Source organism: Nerophis lumbriciformis, linkage group LG21 (genome assembly GCF_033978685.3).
Source record: "Nerophis lumbriciformis linkage group LG21, RoL_Nlum_v2.1, whole genome shotgun sequence".
NCBI classification, from domain to species: Eukaryota; Metazoa; Chordata; class Actinopteri; order Syngnathiformes; family Syngnathidae; genus Nerophis; species Nerophis lumbriciformis.
This window is the reverse complement of record NC_084568.2, coordinates 9,880,001-9,905,000: the sequence shown is the minus strand read 5'-3', so window position 1 is coordinate 9,905,000 and position 25,000 is coordinate 9,880,001. Positions and strand designations below refer to the sequence as shown.

Genomic DNA, 25,000 nt, shown 5'->3' with positions numbered 1-25,000 from the left:
GTAAGTCAGGTAATACGCATCGTCACATCGCTGTCCTCGCCTGCGCTACTGACTACTTGTCCCATGTTGACTCGGCAGGATGGACTCATAACACCGGATATGATTCAGATGATCTTCTCTGAAGACCCAGACCATCAGTTAATTGCCACACAAAAATTCAGAAAACTGCTTTCCAAAGGTTTGTGCTTTATTTAGTTTGATTTAATAAATATATACTGGTGCGTAAAAGAGGATTCATCCCAAGCTCAGAGCGTACATATCGGTATTTTACATTTATCAGAGTCAGAAACACTTTATTATGTATATATGTTTCCCGAGCTTGCCAATATACTTTTGGCGGGGGGCGTGGCTTTGGATTGTGGTCAATAGGATGTCATCTAATAATTTGCATAATGGTCAATGATGCATATATTTTCTATAAAAAATGGCTAAAAATGTTTACATACATTTGAAGACAAATCTGTGTTATTAGTAGGGCTGCAGCTAACGATTATTTTTCTATCGATTAATCTATAGATTATTTTTTTCGATTAATCGGTTAATCTATAGATTATTTTTTCGATTAATCTATAGATTATTTTTCCTTTTACCGATTATTTTTTTAATTTAAAATGAAGAGGAAAAAAAAAAAAGTAGGCCAGTTTTTTCAAAAGGCATGGCTTTTATTTACAAAAAAAAAAGTATGGCCACTCAGTCAACATTGACAACAACATGACAAAATATTCTGTAACAATGTAAACATTTAAAACTTTTAACATTTAACAAAATTAAAAGTAGCTTATTTGCTTTTTAATGTGCAAATATAAAAGTAAACATCCAGTGCAAATCTTAATATTCTGGAATAGTATAAGCATTTAAAAAGTAAAAGTATTGCTTATTTTGCTTTAAAATGTGCAAAAATAAAGATAAACATCCAATACAAAAAAGTGCAAAACGGAAATATTCTGTAACAAGTGTAAACATTTCAACAAAAGTAAAAGTATTGCTTATTTGCTAAAATGTGCAAAAATAAAGCTAAACATCCAATACAAAAAAGTGTACAGTGTAAACATTTCAACAAAAGTAAAAGTATTGCTTATTTTGCTTAATAACACAACAATGATAGTATGATTAAAGTGAAAGTTAATTGTTGGTTTGTACATAGTATATGTAACTGTTAATGTTGTAAAAGGTATTTGCACAACTAATTAACGTTAGCGTTTGTGACACGTCTTGTGCCGTGGGGTTCTTTCAGGACCGACAGACTGAACGCCAGACGGCTTTGCCAGGTTTACAATCTTTTAATTTTACACAAAGTCTTTTCTCTTCCAACTCTTTTCTCTTTCTTTCCTCGCTTTTCAGCTCCTCTTCCTCGCTCGCTCGTCGTCCCCTGTCTCTTGCGGCGTCGCTCCCGGCGCGCCCCGCCTCGCCGCTCGCTCGCCGCCGCCGCCTCTCCACAGCGTTAAAGAGCGCGTCTTTGTAAACACTGAACAGGCACGCCAAACGCGCCTCTCAGAGCAAACGGTGCTTTAGTTTATGAATTTACAACGCAGATACAAATGACACATTCATGTTTTTGTGTAATAATGACAACGTATACGCACGCGGACGATTGACTTGTTGATGGTGATGGCAAGAACGCTGTCGGGGGTTTTCTTTTCAAATGTTCGTTCATAGCCGTTGTGCTGCTATGATAGGCCATTTCCGCTCGACACAGTGTGCATACAACAACATTATTAGGCCGTTTATTGAAATACTCCGACACTTTTGACGACTTTTGGCGTGCTTTTTTCCCCTCGCTCGCATCGTCTGCTTTGCGCTCCGCCATGACAGTAGTGTGACGTAAATATGCGACGCACAAAAACGGCGTCGACGTATTTACGTAACCGATGACGTCGACTACGTCGACGCGTCGTTTCAGCCTTAGTTATTAGTAACTGGTATTAACATAGTTTTTCTTATACCGTTTTTGCTCTATTCTTATAATTAATAGTGTACTACGTAACACAGGCCGTGTACCAGTGGCGAGTTCTGGTCTTTCAAGTAGGAGAAGTTAGTATTCAGCGATAGTCTAAACACGAGTGCAGTCTCCAAGAACAGGTAATGATATAAAGATGCTAGATTTTACAAAGAAAAAAGTCACTTAAACGATTGTAAAATTCTCCATATCAACAGGAACAACTGAATGAAAATTCAAAAATGCTTTGGCAGTGTTTTATATTTCAAGATCTCTGATTGGCCCATTTCCCTGTCAATCAAAAAAGGATTCAGCCTCAGACAGATCATTCTGTCATCATGTGGAAGCCAGGTGTCTTCGCCAGCCTAGGCCACGCCCACTTCTCATTCATGTCCAGAGACGCTCTCCTTCCGTGGGCGGGACAAAGCAGAGCATTTATCCAATGAGTGTCTAGTTGGGCAACAATATAACAACCTACTCTAAGAAAGTCATGTCAGCTGTCGCCTGATTCTGAACAAAAGTTGAACGCATTCTAGCACACATTTAGTCAATGAAATGTTAACACAAAAGTACATATTTGACCACTTTTTTATATATATTTTAGGGGAAGCTGAACCCTTGTAGTGTTAATGCAATCGCCACTGCAGTCTCTAATCCCGAGCAGGTCTCGTTGGTGAACAGCGTGCAGGCCTCGGCAATTATTTTGACTCGGAGGCCAAATTTAGAGAAATAAATGTGTCTGGGGGCCGGTATATCTATTTTTAGGAACGCTAATACAAAACCACAATAATGTCTGATTGAATGCTAAAAATGCTCCCCACCCACACTGCTTAGTGCCTCGTCTGAGCTGCTGTGACTTACATGACCATAGTAACTAATTAGTTGACCATAGTAACTAATTAGATTACCATAGTAACTAGTATCTCATGCAGATTCCAACCATTGAAATACTTAGTATGGTTGAAGACTTCCGGTCATTAGAAAACATCACTGCATATCATAATGGCAGCTACAGATTCGATCCTGAAGATCTAAAAAAATGATTTGGGAATGTCCGGCGGGCCAGATTGAAAAGCTTAACGGGCCGCATGTGGCCCCCGGACCTTGATTTGCCCAGGTCTGGTCTGGTGTGTTAGAACAAGGCGGGTAAGAGAAGTCGGCAAGTCGGATCCGAAGGATTGGCTCTGAAGGCTGGGTCGTTTGGGCTGGTGTGCTCAGTGAGGAGGTGTGCGTGGGCTCTTGTTGGAAAAGCTGCCGCACCACTGCCCTAGCCACTGGAACCATGCTGTGGGTGAAGCGGCCACGCGGGCGGCACCTCGGTTTTACCGCCGACTCTCTTGACATTTGCGTACGTCTTTGCCACATTTTTGGGGCATCACTAGCGAATAGTGCGTAAATAATAGACTTTACATGTATATCCGTTCATACAGTGTTTTATTTCAATTTGTTTCCACGTAAAACCCTGGAAATTTCCGACAATAAAATTGTAAATATTTGGGTATTCTTTTAAAGTTAATTGGAATTATGCAAGCAATTAACTGATTAATCCAAATTTAAAAGTATGATTAATTTGATTAATGGTTTGACAGCATTAAATATACTTGCATTGTAACAATTTGGCCTTTGACTGTATATTTTCTTACTGCAGCCAAAGAAGAACACATGTTGTCCAAAACAAATGAGCCAGTGTTTGCCATGTTTTTAGTTTTTCCCTGTTGGTCCACCACAAATGCAGATTTGGCGATCCCGGTTAGCCGTAGCTCAACCTGATTCTAATGCACCCTAGCTGTCTAGCGTTATGCATTTGTTAGGTACATAAGTACAAGCGGTCACTAAAGGTGTAGTCTGTCGCACGAGTGAGAGCTTTAGCGCGGCCCCCACAAGTCCAGGGAGTGCCTTAATACCGCAAAGGGGCATTTGCAGAATGCAGCTGTGGCACATTGTCAAAATCAAATAAAAGAACCCAGCAAACTTTATAAAATAGAGCAAAAAGGTAATATGCAATGGAAAAAAAAGTTTTTACAATAGCATATATATATATACAGGTAAAAGCCAGTAAATTAGAATATTTTGAAAAACTTGATTTATTTCAGTAATTGCATTCAAAAGGTGTAACTTGTACATTATATTTATTCATTGCACACAGACTGATGCATTCAAATGTTTATTTCATTTAATTTTGATGATTTGAAGTGGCAACAAATGAAAATCCAAAATTCCGTGTGTCACAAAATTAGAATATTACTTAAGGCTAATACAAAAAAGGGATTTTTAGAAATGTTGGCCAACTGAAAAGTATGAAAATGAAAAATATGAGCATGTACAATACTCAATACTTGGTTGGAGCTCCTTTTGCCTCAATTACTGCGTTAATGCGGCGTGGCATGGAGTGGATGAGTTTCTGGCACTGCTCAGGTGTTATGAGAGCCCAGGTTGCTCTGATAGTGGCCTTCAACTCTTCTGCGTTTTTGGGTCTGGCATTCTGCATCTTCCTTTTCACAATACCCCACAGATTTTCTATGGGGCTAAGGTCAGGGGAGTTGGCGGGCCAATTTAGAACAGAAATACCATGGTCCGTAAACCAGGCACGGGTAGATTTTGCGCTGTGTGCAGGCGCCAAGTCCTGTTGGAACTTGAAATCTCCATCTCCATAGAGCAGGTCAGCAGCAGGAAGCATGAAGTGCTCTAAAACTTGCTGGTAGACGGCTGCGTTGACCCTGGATCTCAGGAAACAGAGTGGACCGACACCAGCAGATGACATGGCACCCCAAACCATCACTGATGGTGGAAACTTTACACTAGACTTCAGGCAACGTGGATCCTGTGCCTCTCCTGTCTTCCTCCAGACTCTGGGACCTCGATTTCCAAAGGAAATGCAAAATTTGCTTTCGTCAGAAAACATGACTTTGGACCACTCAGCAGCAGTCCAGCTCTTTTTTTCCTTAGCCCAGGTGAGACGCTTTTCGCGCTGTTTCTTGGTCAACAGTGGCTTGACACGAGGTATGCGGCAGTTGAAACCCATGTCTTTCAAGCGTCTCTTGGTGGTGGATCTTGAAGCACTGACTCCAGCAGCTGTCCACTCCTTCTGAATCTCCCCCACATTTTTGAATGTTTTTTTTTTTCACAATCTTGACCAGGGCGCGGTGATCCCTATCGCTTGTACACTTTTTCTGACCACAGTTTTTCCTTCCCTTTGCCTCTCCATTAATGTGTTTGGACACAGAGCTCTGAGAACAGCCAGCCTCTTCAGAAATAACCTTTTGTGTCTTTCCCTCCTTGTGCAATGTGTCGATGGTTGCCTTTTGGACAGCTGTCAAATCTGAAGGCTTCCCCATGTTTGTGTAGGCTTCAGAACTGGACTGAGAGACCATTTAAAGCCCTTTGCAGGTGTTTTGAGTTAATCAGCTGATTAGTTTGTGGCACCAGGTGTCTTCAAAATTTAACCCTTACACAATATTCTAATTTTGTGACACACAGAATTTTGGATTTTCATTTGTTGCCACTTCAAATCATCAAAATTAAATGAAATAAACATTTGAATGCATCAGTCTGTGTGCAATGAATAAATATAATGTACAAGTTACACCTTTTGAATGCAATTACTGAAATAAATCAAGTTTTTCAAAATATTCTAATTTACTGGCTTTTACCTGTATGTATGTATGTATGTATGTATGTATGTATGTATGTGTATATATATATATATATATATATATATATATATATATATATATATATATATATATATATATCTCAATCAATCAATCAATCAATGTTTACTTATATAGCTCTAAATCACGAGTGACTCAAAGGGCTGCACAAGCCACAACGACATCCTTGGCTCAGATCCCATATATATATATATATAATATATATATATATATATATATACTGTATATATATACTGTATATATACGCACATATATATATTTATTTATATATATATATATATATATATGTGTATATGTGTGTATGTATATATATATATATATATATATATATGTATATGTAAAAAAACAAAACCTTTTTGTCTCATGATTGTGAACGATAGGAAAACTTCCAAAAAAAGTGCAATTAACCTTTAGAAACAATATTTTTTATATACCGTACTTGAAGACTCCACGCCACTGCTGTTCTTTTTATATGTAATATAGTTTAAAATTGTTGCTATCAATGAGTATATTATAAGCACAGTATTGTTTTGATATGCTAGGGGCTCTAGGCCACTGCTGTTCTTATTACAATGTATCGTTATGTCTTGGCAGCTCATACTGCAATTTAAATTCTGTGCAAAAACATGTTGAAGCACAGTGATCCTAACACTTGACCGATTAGGTCGTGAATTTAAAAGTGTATTTGTTATTTTTTTTTTATTGTATTATCGAGAATCGTGGAAATTCATCCGTGATGACTACTGAAATTCCGCAAAAGTGACAACCCTAAACTGCAGCTTGTTAGTGTACTAGAATGCTTTTATTATGTGACTTTTTACTGTCAACCTTTTGAATTTTGTGTAGTTTTTTCTATCTTTAGCAAATGTATTTTTGTTTTCAGAACCGAACCCTCCCATAGACGAGGTTATTGCCACGGCTGGCGTTGTCAATCAGTTTGTTGAGTTCCTGAAGAGGAGTGAAAACTGCACATTGCAGGTAAAGAGTTTGCTCGGTCACACAATGTACTTCTCGCAATATCTCAATGTTACATCAATAATTGTGCATGCCACTGCTTCAACACAACATTTCTACATTGGAGAGCCTTATTTGTTGGGGTCAATACAAAGTAAAGGGTTGCGCTGGAAAATGTTATAAGTATGAGGTCTACCATTGTAGTGCAAAAACCAGTAAGTCGTATCTAGATGAAGCAGCCCACTCGATCATGGGACAGAGCACAGTTGCTGAATTGAGCTGTCATTTGTTTCAGTTTGAGGCAGCCTGGGCTTTAACCAACATTGCCTCTGGGACCTTCCTGCACACCAAAGTTGTGATTGAAACCGGAGCTGTGCCCATTTTCATCCAGCTGCTGAACTCTGAGTATGAGGACGTCCAGGAACAGGTGAAAACTTTGCAGTCTAACGCAAGCATGACTGATAATCAAAGCAATTGCTATTGGTATACAGTCATGTTTGGAGTAAGTGATCCCGTCCTTAGTGCTGACATTAAAGTGTACATTGTAAAAATGATAATAATAATATTGGATTCAAGTTTATATATATATATATATATATATATATATATATATATATATTTACACACACAAATATGCATGTGTATATATAGACACATGTAAACATATATAAACACACATGCAAACATACATATACCGGTATGCACATATGTATACCTACCGGTATATATACAGTGGGGCAAAAAAGTATTTAGTCAGCCACCGATTGTGCAAGTTCTCCCACTTAAAATGGTGACAGAGGTCTGTAATTTTCATCATAGGTACACTTCAACTGTGAAAGACAGAATGTGGAAAAAAAATCTAGGCATTCACATTGTAGGATTTTTAAATAATTTATTTGTAAATTATGGTGGAAAATAAGTATTTGGTCAATAACAAAAATTCAACTCAATACTTTGTAATATAACCTTTGTTGGCAATAACAGAGGTCAAACGATTACTATAGGTCTTTACCAGGTTTGCACACACAGTAGCTGGTATTTTGGCCCATTCCTCCATGCAGATCTTCTCGAGAGCAGTGATGTTTTGGGGCTGTCGCTGAGCAACACGGACTTTCAACTCCCTCCACAGATTTTCTATGGGGTTGAGGTCTGGAGACTGGCTAGGCCATACTTGCCAACCCTCCCGGATTTTCCGGGAGACTCCCGAAATTCAGCGCCTGTCCCGAAAACCTCCCGGGACAAATTTTCTCCCGAAAAACTCCCGAAAATCAGGCGGAGCTGGAGGCCACGCCCCCTCCAGCTCCATGCGGACCTGAGTGACGTGTTGACAACACACAACAACAGCGTCTACCGTAAAGCAGTTCGTCTGCCGTAAACAGCAATGTTGTGACACTTTTAAACAGGACAATACTGCCATCTACTGTACATGCATATGTGACCCACCCATAATGTGTCACATTTTTGTGTTGATTTATTTATTTTATTTTGTGGTTTGAATTCGTTTTTGGAGCTGTCATTACACATTTATCAGTATTCACATTGGTCAGTAGGGGGCAGTAGGGCGTTTCTTCCCAATTGAATGCTATCACCTGCAGACCGGAAGTGTCTTGTCATTCTGATGAGAGCGACCAGTTTGTGAACAATTGAAACCTCCTGTATAACAGGTTAGTTTTGGTGAATCAACTCACTGAATAATATCCATGTGATCTTTATAAGTTTAAGTACACATTCTGATGGTGGAGCCTAACTCTAAAGTGTTTGTGAGTTGTAGTTTGTATTTGTGAATGAATCCAGTGCACAGCTGCAGTAATCAATATAAAATGGCGACGTGAGTGCGCAATGTTTATATAGGAACTTCTGATCCTAATTCAGACTCCCAAATTAGAGCTCCTGTTTTCTTATTGATTTTTTAATGTATATTTGTATAATGTGTGTGTTCTGAAATAGTGACAGAAAATAGAACAAGGATGGACAATTCAACCCTTAACTCAACAATGAGTAGATGAGTGTTATTTGTGTGTATATGTGTAAATAAATGAACACTGAAATTCAAGTATTTATTTTATTTATTTATATATATATATATATATATATATATATATATATATATATAGCTAGAATTCACTGAAAGTCAAGTATTTATTATTTATGTATATATCTTAACCACGCCCCCAACCACGCCCCCGCCCCCCACCCCCCACCTCCCGAAATCGGAGGTCTCAAGGTTGGCAAGTATGGGCTAGGCCACTCCAGGACTTTCAAATGCTTCTTACGGAGCCACTCCTTCGTTGCCCGGGCGGTGTGTTTGGGATCATTGTCATGCTGGAAGACCCAGCCACGTTTCATCTTCAAAGCTCTCACTGATGGAAGGAGGTTTTGGCTCAAAATCTCACGATACATGGCCCCATTCATTCTTTCCTTAACACGGATCAGTCGGCCTGTCCCCTTAGCAGAAAAACAGCCCCAAAGCATGAGGTTTCCACCCCCATGCTTCACAGTAGGTATGGTGTTATTGGGATGCAACTCAGTATTCTTCCTCCTAACACGATGAGTTGAGTTTATACCAAAAAGTTCTATTTTGGTTTCATCTGACCACATGACATTCTCCCAATCCTCTGCTGTATCATCCATGTGCTCTCTGGCAAACTTCAGACGGGCCTGGACATGCACTGGCTTAAGCAGGGGGACACGTCTGGCACTGCAGGATTTGATTCCCTGTCGGCGTAGTGTGTTACTGATGGTAACCTTTGTTACTTTGGTCCCAGCTCTCTGCAGGTCATTCACCAGGTCCCCCCGTGTGGTTCTGGGATTTTTACTCACCGTTCTCATGATCATTTTGACCCCACGGGATGAGATCTTGCGTGGAGCCCCAGATCGAGGGAGATTATCAGTGGTCTTGTATGTCTTCCATTTTCTGATAATTGCTCCCACAGTTGATATTTTCACACCAAGCTGCTTGCCTATTGAAGATTTACTCTTCACAGTCTGGTGCAGGTCTACAATTCTTTTCCTGGTGTCCTTTGACAGCTCTTTGGTCTTGGCCATAGTGGAGTTTGGAGTCTGACTGTTTGAGGCTGTGGACAGGTGTCTGTTATACAGATAACAAGTTCAAAAAGGTGCCATTATTGCAGGTAACGATAGGAGGACAGAAGAGCTTCTTAAAGAAGAAGTTACAGGTCTGTGAGAGCCAGAGATCTTCCTTGTTTGAAGTGACCAAATACTTATTTTCCACCATAATTTACAAATAAATTCTTTAAAATTCCTACAATGTGAATTCCTGGATTTTTTTTCACATTCTGTTTCTCACAGTTGAAGTGTACCTATGATGAAAATTACAGACCTCTGTCATCATTTTAAGTGGGAGAACTTGCACAATCGGTGGCTGACTAAATACTTTTTTGCCCCACTGTACACATATGTGTGTGTGTGTGTATACATATATATATATATATATATATATATATATATATATTAGGGGTGTAACGGTACACAAAAATTTCGGTTCGGTATGTACCTCGGTTTAGAGGTCACGTTTCGGTTCATTTTCGGTACAGTAAGAAAACAACAAAATATACATTTTTTGGTTATTTATTTACCAAATTTGTAAACAATGGCATAACATACATACTGTATACACACAGGGTCCATTGCCAGGGTTAATGTGGTCAACATACATACAATAAAAACTAAATAAGATAAGGCTCAGAATGGTTTCTTAACAACTTTTCTACATATAAAGTGCTTTTATTGATTGATTGAGACTTTTATTAGTAGATTGCACAGTACAGTACATGTTCCGTACAATTGACCACTAAATGGTAACACCCCAGTACGTTTTTAAACTCGGGGTCCACGTTAATCAACATTAAACTGCCTCAAGTTGGTGCTCAGACTAATTAAAATGACAAAAATGTTCTTCTACATATAAAAAGTGCAACATTAAACAGTTTCAAGTCAACTCAGCCTCAGATTAACTTTTCTTCCCCCCCCCCAGCCTGGCTAACTTGGCAGTAAGAGGTCGGAGCTGTTGGCTCTTTTTTTATCTTTGTTGAAGTGATGTTCACTTGGGGGTGGTGATGCTTCAAGTGGGTTAGCATGTTTGACGTGTTGGCAGAAGCATGCCTTACCGCTGCTGAACAATGTCGGCAAACCTCCGTCCTCCGCACCGCGCAGCCGAAGTGTTCCCAAACGAGAGATCTTAACGAGGCAGGAGGGTCTTCCAGCTCTGGCTCTTACATGTTGTCGTAGCCCAGTTGTTGCTAGCATGCCGTGTGTTGTGCCTCAGTGTGCATTGTTTACACAACATGCGCTACGCTACTTAATATGTCCGTGTGGAAACTCGTTCGGTACACCTTCGAACCGAACCGGAACCCCCGTACCGAAACGGTTCGATACAAATCACGTACCGTTACACCCCTAATATATATATATATATATACACACACACACACATGTATTATGTATATATACAGTACAGGCCAGGCCACGCCATCTCCTCATTCAATGTGTTTTCTTTATTTTCATGACTATTTACATTGTAGATTGTCACTGGAGGCGTCACAACTATGAATGAACACATGTGTACTTAACAAAAAAAGGTGAAATAATGTTTTATATTCTAGTTTCTTCAAAATAGCCACCCTTTGCTCTGATTACTGCTTAGCACACTCTTGGCATTCTCTCAATGAGCTTCAAGCACACCTGTGAAGTGACAACCATTTCAGGTGACTACCTCTTGAAGCTCATCGAGAGAATGTCAAGAACAAGTAATCAGAGCAAAGGTTGGCTATTTTGAAGAAACTAGAATATAAAACATGTTTTCAGTTATTTCACCTTTTTTTGTTAAGTACATAACTCCACATGTGTTCATTCATAGTTTTGATGCCTTCAGTGACAATCTACAATGTAAATAGTCATGAAAATAAAGAAAACACATTGAATGAGAAGGTGTGTCCAAACTTTTGGCCTGTAGTGTGTATATATATATACACGTAATACATTAATGTGTGTGTGTGTGTGTATGTAAGTATATATATATATATATATGTATGTATATGTATGTATATATATATATATGTATATATATCTACATATGTATGTGTGTATCTATATATGTATGTGTGTATCTATATACCGTATGTATATATGTGTGTGTGTGTGTGTATATATATATATATATATATATATATATATATATATATATATATATATATATATATATATATATATATATATATATATCTACATATGTATGTGTGTATCTATATATGTATGTGTGTATCTATATACCGTATGTATATATGTGTGTGTGTGTATATATATATATATATATATATATATATATATATATATATATATATATATATATGTATATGTGTGTATATTTATATATATATATTTTTTTGGTGTGTATATGTATATATATATATATATATATATATATATATAATGTGAGTGTGTATATGTATATATATATGTGTATGTATATATATATATATATATATATATATATATATATATACATATATATATATATATATATATACTTTTGACATGTGTTTGAGGTCATTGTCCTGTTGGAACACCCAACTGCGCCCAACCTCCGGGCTGATGATTTTAGGTTGTCCTGAAGAATTTGGTGGTAATCCTCCTTTTTCATTGTCCCATTTACTCTCTGTAAATCACCAGTTTCATTGGCAGTAAAACAGGCCCAAAGCACAATACTACCACCACCATGCTTGACAGTAGGCAAGGTATTCCTGGGATTAAAGGCCTCACTTTTTCTCTTCCAAACATATTGCTGGGTATTGTGGCCAAACAGCTAAATTTTTGTTTCATCTGACATCACATGGACAAAGATAAGACCTTCTGGAGGAAAGTTCTGTGGTCAATGACCCCAAACACACGTCAAACGTGGTAAAGGAATGGCTAAATCAGGCTAGAATTAAGGGAATTAGAATGGCCTCCCCAAAGTCCTGACTTAAACGTGTGGACAATGCTGAAGAAACAAGTCCATGTCAGAAAACAAACAAGTTTAGCTGAACTGCACCAATTTTGTCAAAAGTGGTCAAAAATTAAGAAGCTTGCCAGAAGCTTGTGGATGCAGTGAAACTTGCCAAGGGACATGTAACCAAATATTAACATTGCTGTATGCATACTTTTGACCCAGCAGATTTGGTCACATTTTCCATTTTCATTATAAATTCATGAAAGAACCAAACTTCATGAATGTATTTTGTTACCAAATGCTCCAATCACTCTATCACGAAAAAATAAGAGTTGTAGAAATGATTGGAAACTCAAGGCAGCCAAAAATATAAAAAAAATAGTGGTTAATTAAATATGTACTTTTGTGTTTACATTTCATTGATTAATGTATGTGCTAGAATTTCAACTTCAACTTTTGTTCAGAATCAGCTACTTTGTCGACAGCTGACACTCATTATGGGTAGTCTTACAGTGATTAAACAATGTTGATTGTTGTCTTCAATGGGGGAGCATAGAGTGGGCTTTTCAACTGCAGCAAAACTAGACAATCATTGGATAAATGCTCGGTTTTATCCTGCCCACGGACACCCACCGTCTCTGAAAGTGAATGGAAAGTGGGCTCGGTTGGCTGCATGATGATCTGTCTCAGGCTGAAAATAAGGGAATCAATGATCTTGAAGCTATTGCCAGAGCATTTTTTTAACTTTATTTTTCAACTTTGTAAAATCTAGCATCTTCATATCTTCAACCTGTTACTGGAGACTGTATTTGTGTTTAGAAAGTAGCTGAAAACAAGTTTCCCCTACTAATAACACCAGAAAAAGTTACTAGATTTGTTGTCAGTTGAGGAAAAAAAGTCACTTAAAGGATTGGTGAAGTCTCTAGAAACTTGAAACATTTTCAACAAAGTACATAAAGCAGCAGGAAGTATATTGGCCATTTGGGGGAAACTCTATAAGGTGTTTGAGTGTAAAGTCCCTTTGGTAAGCAGGAAGGTGCTTCATAAATCCAGTCTGGTATTATTTTTATTAACATGATCTTGTCGTTGAGCAACTTTGCTCCACTGGTTTGTAATGTTTGTGAGTGCTGGTCCAGGAGAGTTTTGCTGACTCCATGGTGTGTTTCAGGCGGTGTGGGCTTTGGGGAATATCGCTGGAGATAATGCAGAATGCAGAGACTATGTGCTCAGCTGTGACATCCTCCCGTTTCTGCAGCAGTACGTTGCTTTTCCTCTATCCGTCTTCTGCTAACGTGTTGCACGCCAAATAATCATCTTGCATCGTCTTGTTTCAGGCTACTTGCAAAGTCCAACCGTCTCACGACAACCAGAAATGCTGTTTGGGCTCTGTCCAACTTGTGCCGCGGGAAGAACCCCCCACCAGATTTTTCCAAGGTCAGATTGGATTTTAAAAAACTGCAGGATGTAATGCAGTTTTCATTTGAATTTGAACGTGTCTTCTGGATTTAACTGCTCCTGTCTTGTCTTGAATGGGTATTAGGTGTCGCCGTGCCTTAGTGTGCTGTCCAGGCTTCTCTTCAGCAGCGATCCAGATGTGCTGGCTGATGCTTGCTGGGCTCTGTCTTACCTGTCCGATGGCCCCAATGAGAAGATCCAGACAGTTATTGACTCTGGTGTCTGTCGCAGGCTGGTGGAGCTGCTCATGTAAGTAGCTGCTGTAACTTAGAAGTGTAGCAAAGGTTTTTCTTGGTTATTGTGGTTCCCTGCTCCCCGGGGTCATTGTTTGTGTGTCTGGGTTGGTCTTGCATGCAGCTCGACGGGAAGGGCAATTGACTATTATTGTCTATCGGGTTTTAAATGTATGCTGCTTGGTAGGGGATGAAAAACCTACCAATTTTTCGCTTGTCTTGTTAGGGTGTAAACTCTGAGACAATTAGCAGACTATCAACAAATAGTACAACAGTATTGTACAAAACCCAAAACCAGTGAAGTTGGCACGTTGTGTAAATCGTAAATAAAAACAGAATACAATGATTTGCAAATCATTTTCAACTTATATTCAATTGAATAGACTGCAAAGACAAGATATTTAATGTTTGAACTGAGAAACATATTTTTTTTTTAGCAAATGATCATTAACTTAGAATTTAATGGCAGCAACACATTGCAAAAAAGTTGGCACAGGGGAATTTTTACTCCTGTGTTACATGGCCTTTCCTTTTAACAACACTCAGTAAACGTTTGGGAACTGAGGAGACCAACTTTTGAAGCTTTTCAGGTGGAATTCTTTCCCATTCTTGCTTGATGTACAGCTTAAGTTGTTCAACAGTCCGGGGTCTCCGTTATGGTATTTGACGCTTCATAATGGGCCACACATTTTCAATGGGAGACAGGTCTGGACTACAGGCAGGCCAGTCTAGTACCTGCACTCTTTCACTACGAAACCACTCTGTTATAACACGTGCAGAATGTGGCTTGGCATTGTATTGCTGAAATAAGCTGCGGCGTCCACAGAAAAGACGTTGCTTAGATGGCAACATATGTTGCTCCAAAAGACGTTGCTTAGATGGCAACATATGTTGCTCCAAAACCTGTATGTACCTTTCAGCAATAATGGTGCTTTTACAGATGTGTAAATTGCCCATGCCTTGGGCACTAATACACCCCCATACCATCACAGATGCTGGCTTTTGAACTTTGTTTCTATAAGAGTCCGGATGTTTTTTTTCCTCTTTGGTCCAGAGGACACGACGTCCACAGATTCCAAAAAACAATTTGAAATGTGGACTCGTCCGACCACAGAACACTTTTCCACTTTGCATCTGTCCATCTTAGATAAGCCTGGGCCCAGCAAAACCGGCGGCGTGTCTGGGTGTTGTTAAATTATGGCTTTCGCTTTGCATAGTAGAGTTTTAAATTGCTCTTACAGATGTAGCGACCAACTGTAGTTACTGACAGTGGTTTTCTTAAGTGTTCCTGAGCCCATATGGTGATATCCTTTACACCCCGATGTCGCTTTTTGATGCAGTACCGCCTGAGGGATCGAAGGTCTGTAATATCATTGCTTATGTGCAGCAATCTCCAGATTCTCTGAACCTTTTGATGATATTACGGACCGTAGATGGTGAAATCCCTAAATTCCTTGCAATAGCTCGTTGAGAAATGTTGTTCTTAAACTGTTCGACAATTTGCTCACGCATTTGTTCACAAAGTGGTGACCCTCTCCCCATCCTTGTTTGTGAATGACTAAGCATTTCATGGAAGCTGCTTTTATACCCAATCATGGCACCCACCTGTTCCCAACCTGTGGGATGTTCCAAATAAGTGTTTGATGAGCGTTCCTCAACTTTGTTAGTCTTTTTTGCTACTTGTGCCAGCTTTTTTGAAACTTGTTGCAGGCATCAAATTCCAAATTAGCTAATATTTGCAAAAAATAACAGTTTTCCAAACTGTGTAGAGTAGGCAAGTTGTTCTTACTGTAGTGAGTAAATAACGTAGTGACTAAAACAGACAGTGATTCATTTGGAAGATTGGGGTATGTATTTATGTAAATAATAAAAAATTTAATTTTTTTCAATTCTTTAAACACTAAAACATCTTTAAATTGTGCTTTTCTTTTTGCTAATTTTTGCATATTCAATTGCTGGAGTGACTGAAACAGACATAGTGATTCATTAGGATAAATGGGATATGTATTTATGTAAACTCTGACAATTTTTCAATTCTTTAAACACTAAAACATCTATAAATTGTACTTTTTTTATTTTGCTAATTTTTGCATATTCAATTGCCCCCCACCAGGGCACGGCCTTGGACCTGGCTGGGGACCTCCGGCCCCCAGACCCCCTGGCTTATTTTCAGTCTTTTTCATTAAGTTTAAATCACATGCCTGATTAACCAAATATCAACTCAACTGGAAACTTTAAAAAAATGATTTGCTTGAAACAGTGGATGTTTCTGCACAAATATTTGCACTTAAAAATACATGTTTGTAATAATAAATATGATTAGAATATTTGAGCATTATGTTTGTGTTCAGTTGCACCAAGTGTGTTCATCCTAAACATTTGTGCCACTTCATTTTACACACAAAGGCATTTTTACCAAGTCTTTATTTTTGGACAATAATATCGTACCGTGGCCTTGATACTGTCACAATGTTGGTATCGTAGCCTCCCTAATAACTACTCTGCACAACTGTGTGTAAGTGTTGTACTGTAGCTCGTGTACAAGACACATCAATAAGTGGTGGGCTTGATAAAAAGCGCACGTTGTATTGAAATTGTGTACGTTCTGTCACAGGCACAGTGACTATAAGGTGGTCTCTCCTGCTTTGCGGGCAGTGGGCAACATCGTCACAGGAGATGACATTCAGACACAGGTCAGCTCTTTCTAGCGCTTGACGGACTACCAACCGGTGTTGTTTGTGAAACCTGTGTAACATGCTGCTTTCTACCTGACACCATAGGTGATCTTGAACTGTGCAGCACTGCCTTGTTTGCTACACCTGCTCAGCAGTCCCAAGGAGTCTATCAAAAAGGAGGCCTGCTGGACTGTGTCCAACATCACAGCCGGAAACAGAGCTCAGATTCAAGTACATGTCTTCTAAACCGTTTTTTTCAAGCGTATCCTGCCTCAAAGCAGGCTGCTGTTTTGTAGCTTACATCCCTTCTCTTACCAGAATGTGATTGATGCCAACATCTTCCCAGTACTCATTGAGATTCTTCAGAAGGCAGAGTTCCGCACTAGGAAAGAGGCAGCGTGGGCAATAACCAACGCTACTTCTGGTGGAACCCCGGCACAAATAAGGTACCAAATATTTGACATCTTGTATCCCACTTGGGGGACAATGTATGTTACCGTCCCTGTGCCCTTGTCTAGTCTCAAACAAGATGGACGCTTTGGACTTATTGTTCATTTTGAACAGTTTATTCAACAAATTATTGTTAATACAAATGATGTACAGTAGTCGCTAATACAGGTCCAATCAACCCTACGGACAATAAGAGAAACAATCAGCAAAAGAGGCAAAGGAGAAGGTGCACGTAACACTGGATTCTTGTCCACAGAGAACATTATACAATGTGTGTGTGTGTTTTGAAAAGGTGCAGGAGATGTCAACATGGGCCTGCTATGAAGGCCATTGTGTCCACAATTGGGACAGCAGGTGGCAGTAGTGAATAGAGCATGGCATGTAAATGTGTGGTTCTTCCAGGCATAGACAATTAATCAAAGTGTTACTCTGGCTTAAATATTTTGGATGGGCACGGGTTGTGGCTAAGAAACACACTCAGAGGTTTTTGGGGATCTGGGGGGATCGTTCTTCTCATCATGACTTGTGACACCCTAAAACATGACTAGGACCCCCATTGAATGATTTTTGTTTGCAATGTGAGAAGTTTTTCCAGGCATGAACTCAACTCAACCGAATAATTCGAATGCATCAAAGTAAATAATAGTTATTATTTTTGAAAAATGAGAGTAAATGTTAGGGGTGTTAAACAAAAAATAAATATAAGAAATTAATATTCTTCTGTAGAATTAAAATAATAAATCATGTGAAAATTACACTATAGAATGTAACATTTGATAACATATCATGTTAACTTATTACATGCAACAGATAAGTCAAGCCTTTATTGGTTATAGTTTAGATCAGTGGTCCCCAACCTTTTTGTAACTGCGGACTGGTCAACGCTTGAAAATGTGTCCCACGGACCGGGGGGGTTATGGTATATTTAATTTTTTTTGTCACAAAAAAATACAATCATGTGTGCTTACGGACTGTATCCCTGCAGACTGTATTGATATATATTGATATATAATGTAGGAACCAGAAATATTAATAACAGAAAGAAACAACCCTTTTGTGCGAATGAGTGTAAATAGGGGAGGGAGGTTTTTTGGGTTGGTGCACTAATTGTAAGTGTATCTTGTGTTTTTTATGTTGATTTAATAAAAAATAAAAAATTATTATTATTATTTATTTTTTAATTTCTTGTGCGGCCCGGTACCAATCGATCCACGAACCGGTACCGTGCCCCAGCCTGGTGGTTGGAGACCACAGGTTTAGATGATTATGGCTTACAGTTGATGACAACTTTGAATTGAAAATCTCAGAAAATGTAGGTAGGACAGCAGACGGCGCGCACATATCCTGCGGGTGGTGGTATTGCGCTGAAACGGGTGACGAGATCATGTGACCGCTTCGAGATGCGGTTCAGAGTTTGCGAAGAGATTCGACAACACATAAACCGCCAAAGCTTTATCAAAAATATTTTGAGAGTTGCGGTATGTTTGTATTCTGGATAGAGAATAAAAATAGATTTTTTAATTTGCTAAAAGAATAATTGCGCATGATATTAAATTTGACGGCAAACTTAATCCAAGCCGTTTACCGCGCCGTGAGCAGTATGAATAACACAAAATTGAAGCAAAACAATGTGCTAAATTTATAATAAATCATTTATAATAATCTAATATAATAATAAAAATTATCTGATAGCATAAAGTTCTATGCATCTGCCTTTTATGCCACATGACGTTGGAAGCGTCATTATCATTTAATGTTAGAAATTGTCTTAAAAGAAGATTCACTCCATACTTGGTGGTGGTACGCCACTGTTCCGTAGGTCATTAAAAAGCATTAAAAGCCATTCAATGGATTTTGCGAAAATTAAGGCCTTAAATGGCATTAGAAAGCATTAAATAAAATGTCCAGAGGCATTAAAAAAATCATACATTTGCAATTGGCAACAAAAAAGACAACAAAACAAACTACCAGACCCAGTTTTTCCCAATTGGGGGGGGAAAATGCGCTTTAAGATTTTCAGTATTGAAAGAAGTGCAATTTTTGCTAAGAAATATTGAGAGTCCATTTTGTTTTGATGTTTGCTTACCTATCTAAAGTTATTCACCTTCCAAAGACAATAATACAAAATACTACAGTAATGCAAAATGTTTATTGCGTTTGAAAGAGTTACTTGCATTATATGTCATGATTACATTAGTGCTTAATTTGGCCAAAGTGTAAACTATTCAACAATATGCTTGTACAATTTTGTCCAGACAGACAATGGTTTGCTTTTGACTATATATAATAATGACCTGCAGTCAGACATGGGCATTCAATTTGTTTGAAGTTGCAGTAAAAGCGTTACATTACATTTGCTGATACCTACAAAAACCCTGGTATTTTAGACTCCATACACACACACAGTATGTCCGCAGAGCGCCTCACTGACAGGTGATGTCTTTGCATAGAAAAGGAATGTAAAACAGATGCGTAAGTGAGAGCATAAATCACTCCAACCTCTACCTTAGCACAGGGGCATTGTTTATCTAAGTGCGTGTGCTGAAGGTAGAGACACAACGATTGAACGTGTGCGCCCACAAAGCATCGACCTAATTGTTCCAGAACGCAGCTTTCAGCAAAGGCGCAGTTCCGGAGCTCTGCCAAGTTTTTAGACTAGAAGAGGACTTCATTAGCAGCACATTTTTAAGTTGATGTCAGTAATTATTTAGTAATTGTGTAACTATACTAGGTTTACCTTAAGGGGTAAAAAGACAAGGTTTTGACTTTACTTAAGAAGACATCTACGTTGAACTTTATATCTGGGAAACGCCAGCTTGCAGGAACAAGATACTAGAACTAGAATCCAAATTCAGTATTACAAATCTGACTGTTCATATGTGTTACAAATGTGAACTAAGAATGTGATGCAAAGTCTCATAAGTACTCTAATAGTAAGTAATGGTAAAATTGATGCAATAGGCTAGTGACTAAAAGCCCAGGTTCAGCGACAGGGGGGAGTGGCCAAGAGACTGAATGTGGTTTAGATCAGTGTTTCTTAACCATAGGGCGGGGCGTGTAGTTGGGCCATGAGCAGGCCTGCCAAAAAATGTGTTTCTCAGCTGTGGTCAGTATAGCCCGCAGCGGTAATCGGTTATAATACACTTTTCCACCACTTGTGGCAGTAATGACAATATCAAACAAACAGAAGAAGTCTGGAACTAAAGTCATAGAGAAGGTTCTTAAGCGCAAAAATCCATCCATCCATCCATCCATCTTCTTCCGCTTATCCGAGATCGGGTCGCGGGGGCAGCAGCTTAAGCAGGGAAGCCCAGACTTCCCTCTCCCCAGCCACTTCGTCCAGCTCCTCCCGGGGGATCCCGAGGCGTTCCCAGGCCAGCCGGGAGAGATAGTCTTCCCAGCGTGTCCTGGGTCTTCCCCGTGGCCTCCTACCGGTCGGACGTGCCCGAAACACCTTCCTAGGGAGGCGTGGCATCCTGACCAGATGCCCGAACCACCTCATCTGGCTCCTCTCGATGTGGAGGAGCAGCGGCTTTACTTTGAGCTCCCCCCGAATGACAGAGCTTCTCACCCTATCTCTAAGGGAGAGCCCCGCCACTCGGCGGAGGAAACTCATTTCGGCCTCTTGTACCCGTGATCTTGTCCTTTCGGTCATGACCCAAAGCTCATGACCATAGGTGAGGATGGGAACGTAGATCGACCGGTAAATCGAGAGCTTTGCCTTCCGGCTCAGCTCCTTCTTCACCACAATGGATCGATACAGCGTCCGCATTACTGAAGACGCCGCACCGATCCGCCTGTCGATCTCACGATCCACTCTTCCCCCACTCGTGAACAAGACTCTAAGGTACTTGAACTCCTCCACTTGGGGCAAGATCTCCTCCCCAACCCGGAGATGGCACTCCACCCTTTTCCGGGAGAGAACCATGGACTCGGACTTGGAGGTGCTGATTCCCATCCCAGTCGCTTCACACTCGGCTGCGAACCGATCCAGTGAGAGCTGAAGATCTTGGCCGGAGGAAGCCATCAGGACCACATCATCTGCAAATAGCAGAGACCTAATCCTGCAAAAATGCGCAAAAATGATTACTAAAATTGTGAATCTGTATTTTCATTTGTACTTTAATTTTATTGACAGTTTAGTTGATATCCATCCATCCATTTTCTACCGCTTATTCCCTTCGGGGTCGCGGGGGGCGCTGGAGCCTATCTCAGTACATAGTATATTTATTTTAACTACATAATTGTATGTAAATGTATTTTTGGTCAATTATTTGTGAGTACCTTCTTATGCACTATATTTGTTATTTTCTAATCAGCCTGACCTAAGCCAAATGTTTGTCTAAATAAATAATAGTCTGTGATTAACACATGCTTTCATATCATTTGACAAGGTTTTAAACTGTAAGTAAGTTAGATAAAATTATTGAATACCATTCAAACCAAGATTAAGATGACTAAATCAGTGTTAATATTTGACTTGGATCCAGGCCCGCTTGTAGTGGAAAGTTGGGCCCCAATGTCAACTATTTTAACTCCTGGTTTAGTTGGTACTAGGGTTGTATGGTATACCGGTACTAATAAAGTACCGCGATACTAATTGATTGAAATCGGTACTGTACTACCTTTTGAAAAATACCGGTACCATTCTTTCATCTGAATGCCCGCCGTGCGGCGATGACTACAGAGCCAAGACGCATAATGTTAAGTGTGTCAAAACGCACACACAAAATGCATACAAGCATTAACATCTTGGAGAGGAACAATGGCAAAAAACAAAAATGTTATTGGTTAATATAGAGGGTGTGTGAAGTGCAATGTGGAGGTATTTGGGCTTCAAAACCAACGATAAAGGCGACTCTTTCAACAAGGACACGCCGTGCTTCAAGTGTTGCTTTAAAACACGCCTCGCCAAATGTGGCGATTAGTATTACCACCTTTCCTTCAAACTTAGGTAAACATTTAAATAATAAGCATTCAGATCTGCACAAGGAGTTTAAATAGTGACAGGTAATAATGTAGTTGTTACACCTGTTCTGCTCTGGTGCAGACAGTAGTAGAGGAGCACAGGGAAGATGTTCGCTCTAAGGTTGATGTTTTCGTCGATTTAACACCCTTCACTTTACCCAGCAATGGGTCTGCTAAGCTACGCTTTCAGGTCAGAATTCGAGGCCGTCAATTTGTGACAATGTGGTTGTTTTATTATTAGTTTTGCAGAACACAACTGGACTCGTTAATTTTTCTACTGCGCAGTGCAGCGCTACCTCTCTCTCTTTACTTGCCCACTCACTCACTGACGTCACTCAGCCAACACATTGCCATTCTCACAAACACATACTGTACACTACTCTCATGAGTTAGCTAGCTCCCCTGTTGTGCATATGTAGATACATAACATGTAGATATATAGACGCGCTTAAAGCCAAATATTAGCAGAGTTAAGAATCATCTAACGTCAACTAATGCAAGTGAAATGACTGAATTTGGTAACAAATTGCTACAATTTGTGTTTTATCTTTAACAAATGTGTTTTACCTGTTACATGGCTTATCTGTGTACATTTATTCATAGTTTTGTATTTAGTACTAACTAATAATTGTATTTTTCTTAAAGCACAGACCACAAGTGGCAACCATAAATCATGAAGCATGTAATATAATGTCAATAAAGCTTTTCATTATATTCTAACCTAATCCTTGATTATGGCAGACTATATGTAATATGGAAAATTGTAAATTGTTCTTTGAGTGCAACAAGAAAAGCCCAATGTGTTTAATGCCCTTTAATTTATATTTTAACTTTCTAAAAGTGTTCTTTGACTGCAATAGGAAACATGTTTATTGTATTGTAATATTTAATGTCAAAATAAAGCCAAACTTGACATTATATGCAGTTCCCTTTATGGTACCGGTAACAAATTATTGGTATCGGGACAACCCTATTTGGTACCATATATTAAAATAAAGAAGGGCACAATACAAACAAGTCCCGGATTCTGCACTTGTTGTAATTGTTGTGGCTTAAACTGCCGAAATTTGCGACAGCTTTATCAGAAAGTTGAAGTGTTTTAAGAAATATTGCTTTTTAATAACAGTGAAACAACTTGTGATTTTCTGAATTTAATGTTAAAGGGGTCATATTAAGATAATTTTCTACTTTTAACCCGTGTGGTCTACATAACATGCAATTATGGTCCATTGATCAAAATGTTGCATAGATTATGTTTTGTAGAACATCTTTAAGCCGCTTTCTAGCCATCTCTTCAGGATGTGCCGTTTGGTGGGCGGTCTTTACATGTCAAAGTCCTCCTCAAGGCCACACCCCCCTGACTGCGTCTTTTCTCCGTCAGCTGTGCTGTATTTAGGGCTTCCATATCTATACTGACAGATATTAGTGAGAACTATGTGCTACTTTTAGAAATGACAACAGCGCAGGATTTTAGCATATATGTGCATGTACGAGCCAGTCTGCCCCACGACTGGAGGATAGAGAAAAAGAAGGTACTTACTGACCATAACTTTGGACTACAACTGGATTAAAATGGCGGACTCGCTCTAAGCGCTTTGGGTAAACCTCTACCATACACAGTGCTCCGGAAAGTATTCCCAGTGCTTCACCTTTTCCACATTTTGTTATGATACAGCCTTATTCCAAATTAGATTACAGTCATTATTAACCTCTAAACTCTACACACCATAACCCATAATGATAATGTGAATTTTTTTTTTTTTTAATGTTTGCAAATGTATTAAAACTACAAAATCACATGTACATAAGTATTCACAGCCTTTGCTCAATACACCAGCGGAGACCAGGCGTGCCCATTGTGTTTATCACAATCAACTGGTTGCAGGTCAATCACATGGCATAAAAAATTTGTCAGACGCTACCGTCCATTCATCATCCATCCATCCATTTTCTACCGCTTGTCCCTTTCAGGGTCGCGTCCTTAAATAACATTTGTCACTTTATCGACATTCACGGCAGTCGATCTGAAATCTTATCTTCACGTGGGTCGCCAAACATGCGCATGTGAAGTGCACCAGGTGCTCCTCTCGCCAGTAGTGATTGGGCTAAATGACGTCTGAGTGTGTGGCACAATCACTAGCTACATGACACTACATTATTAGTTATTATTTGGTGCTGCGAGATCAAAATGTTTTCCTATTTCTCAGTTCCTTTTTGATGATGGCGACAAAATGTACACTCAGCACTGCATCTTGACAGAAAAAGAGAAATGTAGACATTTTTGCAAATGTATAGAAGAAAAATTGAAATATCACATGGTCATAAGTATTCAGACCCTTGGTTGTGACACTCATATGTAACTCACATGCTGTCCATGACTTCCGATCCTTCTTGAGATATTTCTGCTCCGTCAATGGAGCCCAGATGTGTTTAATGAAACTGACTGGACTTGATTAGGAACGGCACAAGGAACTGCCCAAGGAGCTCAGAGACAGAATGGTGGAAAGGCACAGATCTGGCCAAGGTTACAAAACAAGGTTCTGAGGAGCACAGTGGTCTCCATAATCCCTAAATGGAAGAAGTTTGGGACGACCACAACTCTTCTTAGGCCTGGCGGTCCAGCCAAACAGCAATGGTGGAAGAAGAGACTTGGTGAGCGAGGTCCAGAAGAACCCAAAAATCACTGTGACTGAGCTCCAGAGTTGCAGTAG

General features: G+C 39.3%; 1 protein-coding gene across 2 annotated transcripts in view; it reads left to right on the top strand.

Annotated features, from left to right (window-relative positions):
• The window catches only part of kpna5 (karyopherin alpha 5 (importin alpha 6)), a 42,067-nt gene that overhangs the window by 5,331 nt on the left and 11,736 nt on the right, over window positions 1-25,000 (top strand). Inside the window, exons 3-12 of one of the 2 annotated variants that reach the window (XM_061983115.1) lie at window positions 1-9; window positions 79-178; window positions 6,491-6,585; window positions 6,857-6,988; window positions 13,677-13,765; window positions 13,843-13,942; window positions 14,049-14,212; window positions 16,811-16,889; window positions 16,977-17,102; window positions 17,190-17,317. The exon at window positions 1-9 is cut by the window's left edge and continues 102 nt beyond it. In XM_061983115.1, the coding sequence (XP_061839099.1) occupies window positions 1-9; window positions 79-178; window positions 6,491-6,585; window positions 6,857-6,988; window positions 13,677-13,765; window positions 13,843-13,942; window positions 14,049-14,212; window positions 16,811-16,889; window positions 16,977-17,102; window positions 17,190-17,317 (1,022 nt within the window). The remainder of the gene's footprint in view (window positions 10-78; window positions 179-6,490; window positions 6,586-6,856; window positions 6,989-13,676; window positions 13,766-13,842; window positions 13,943-14,048; window positions 14,213-16,810; window positions 16,890-16,976; window positions 17,103-17,189; window positions 17,318-25,000) is intronic. The other variant, XM_061983116.1, reaches the window with a different exon arrangement.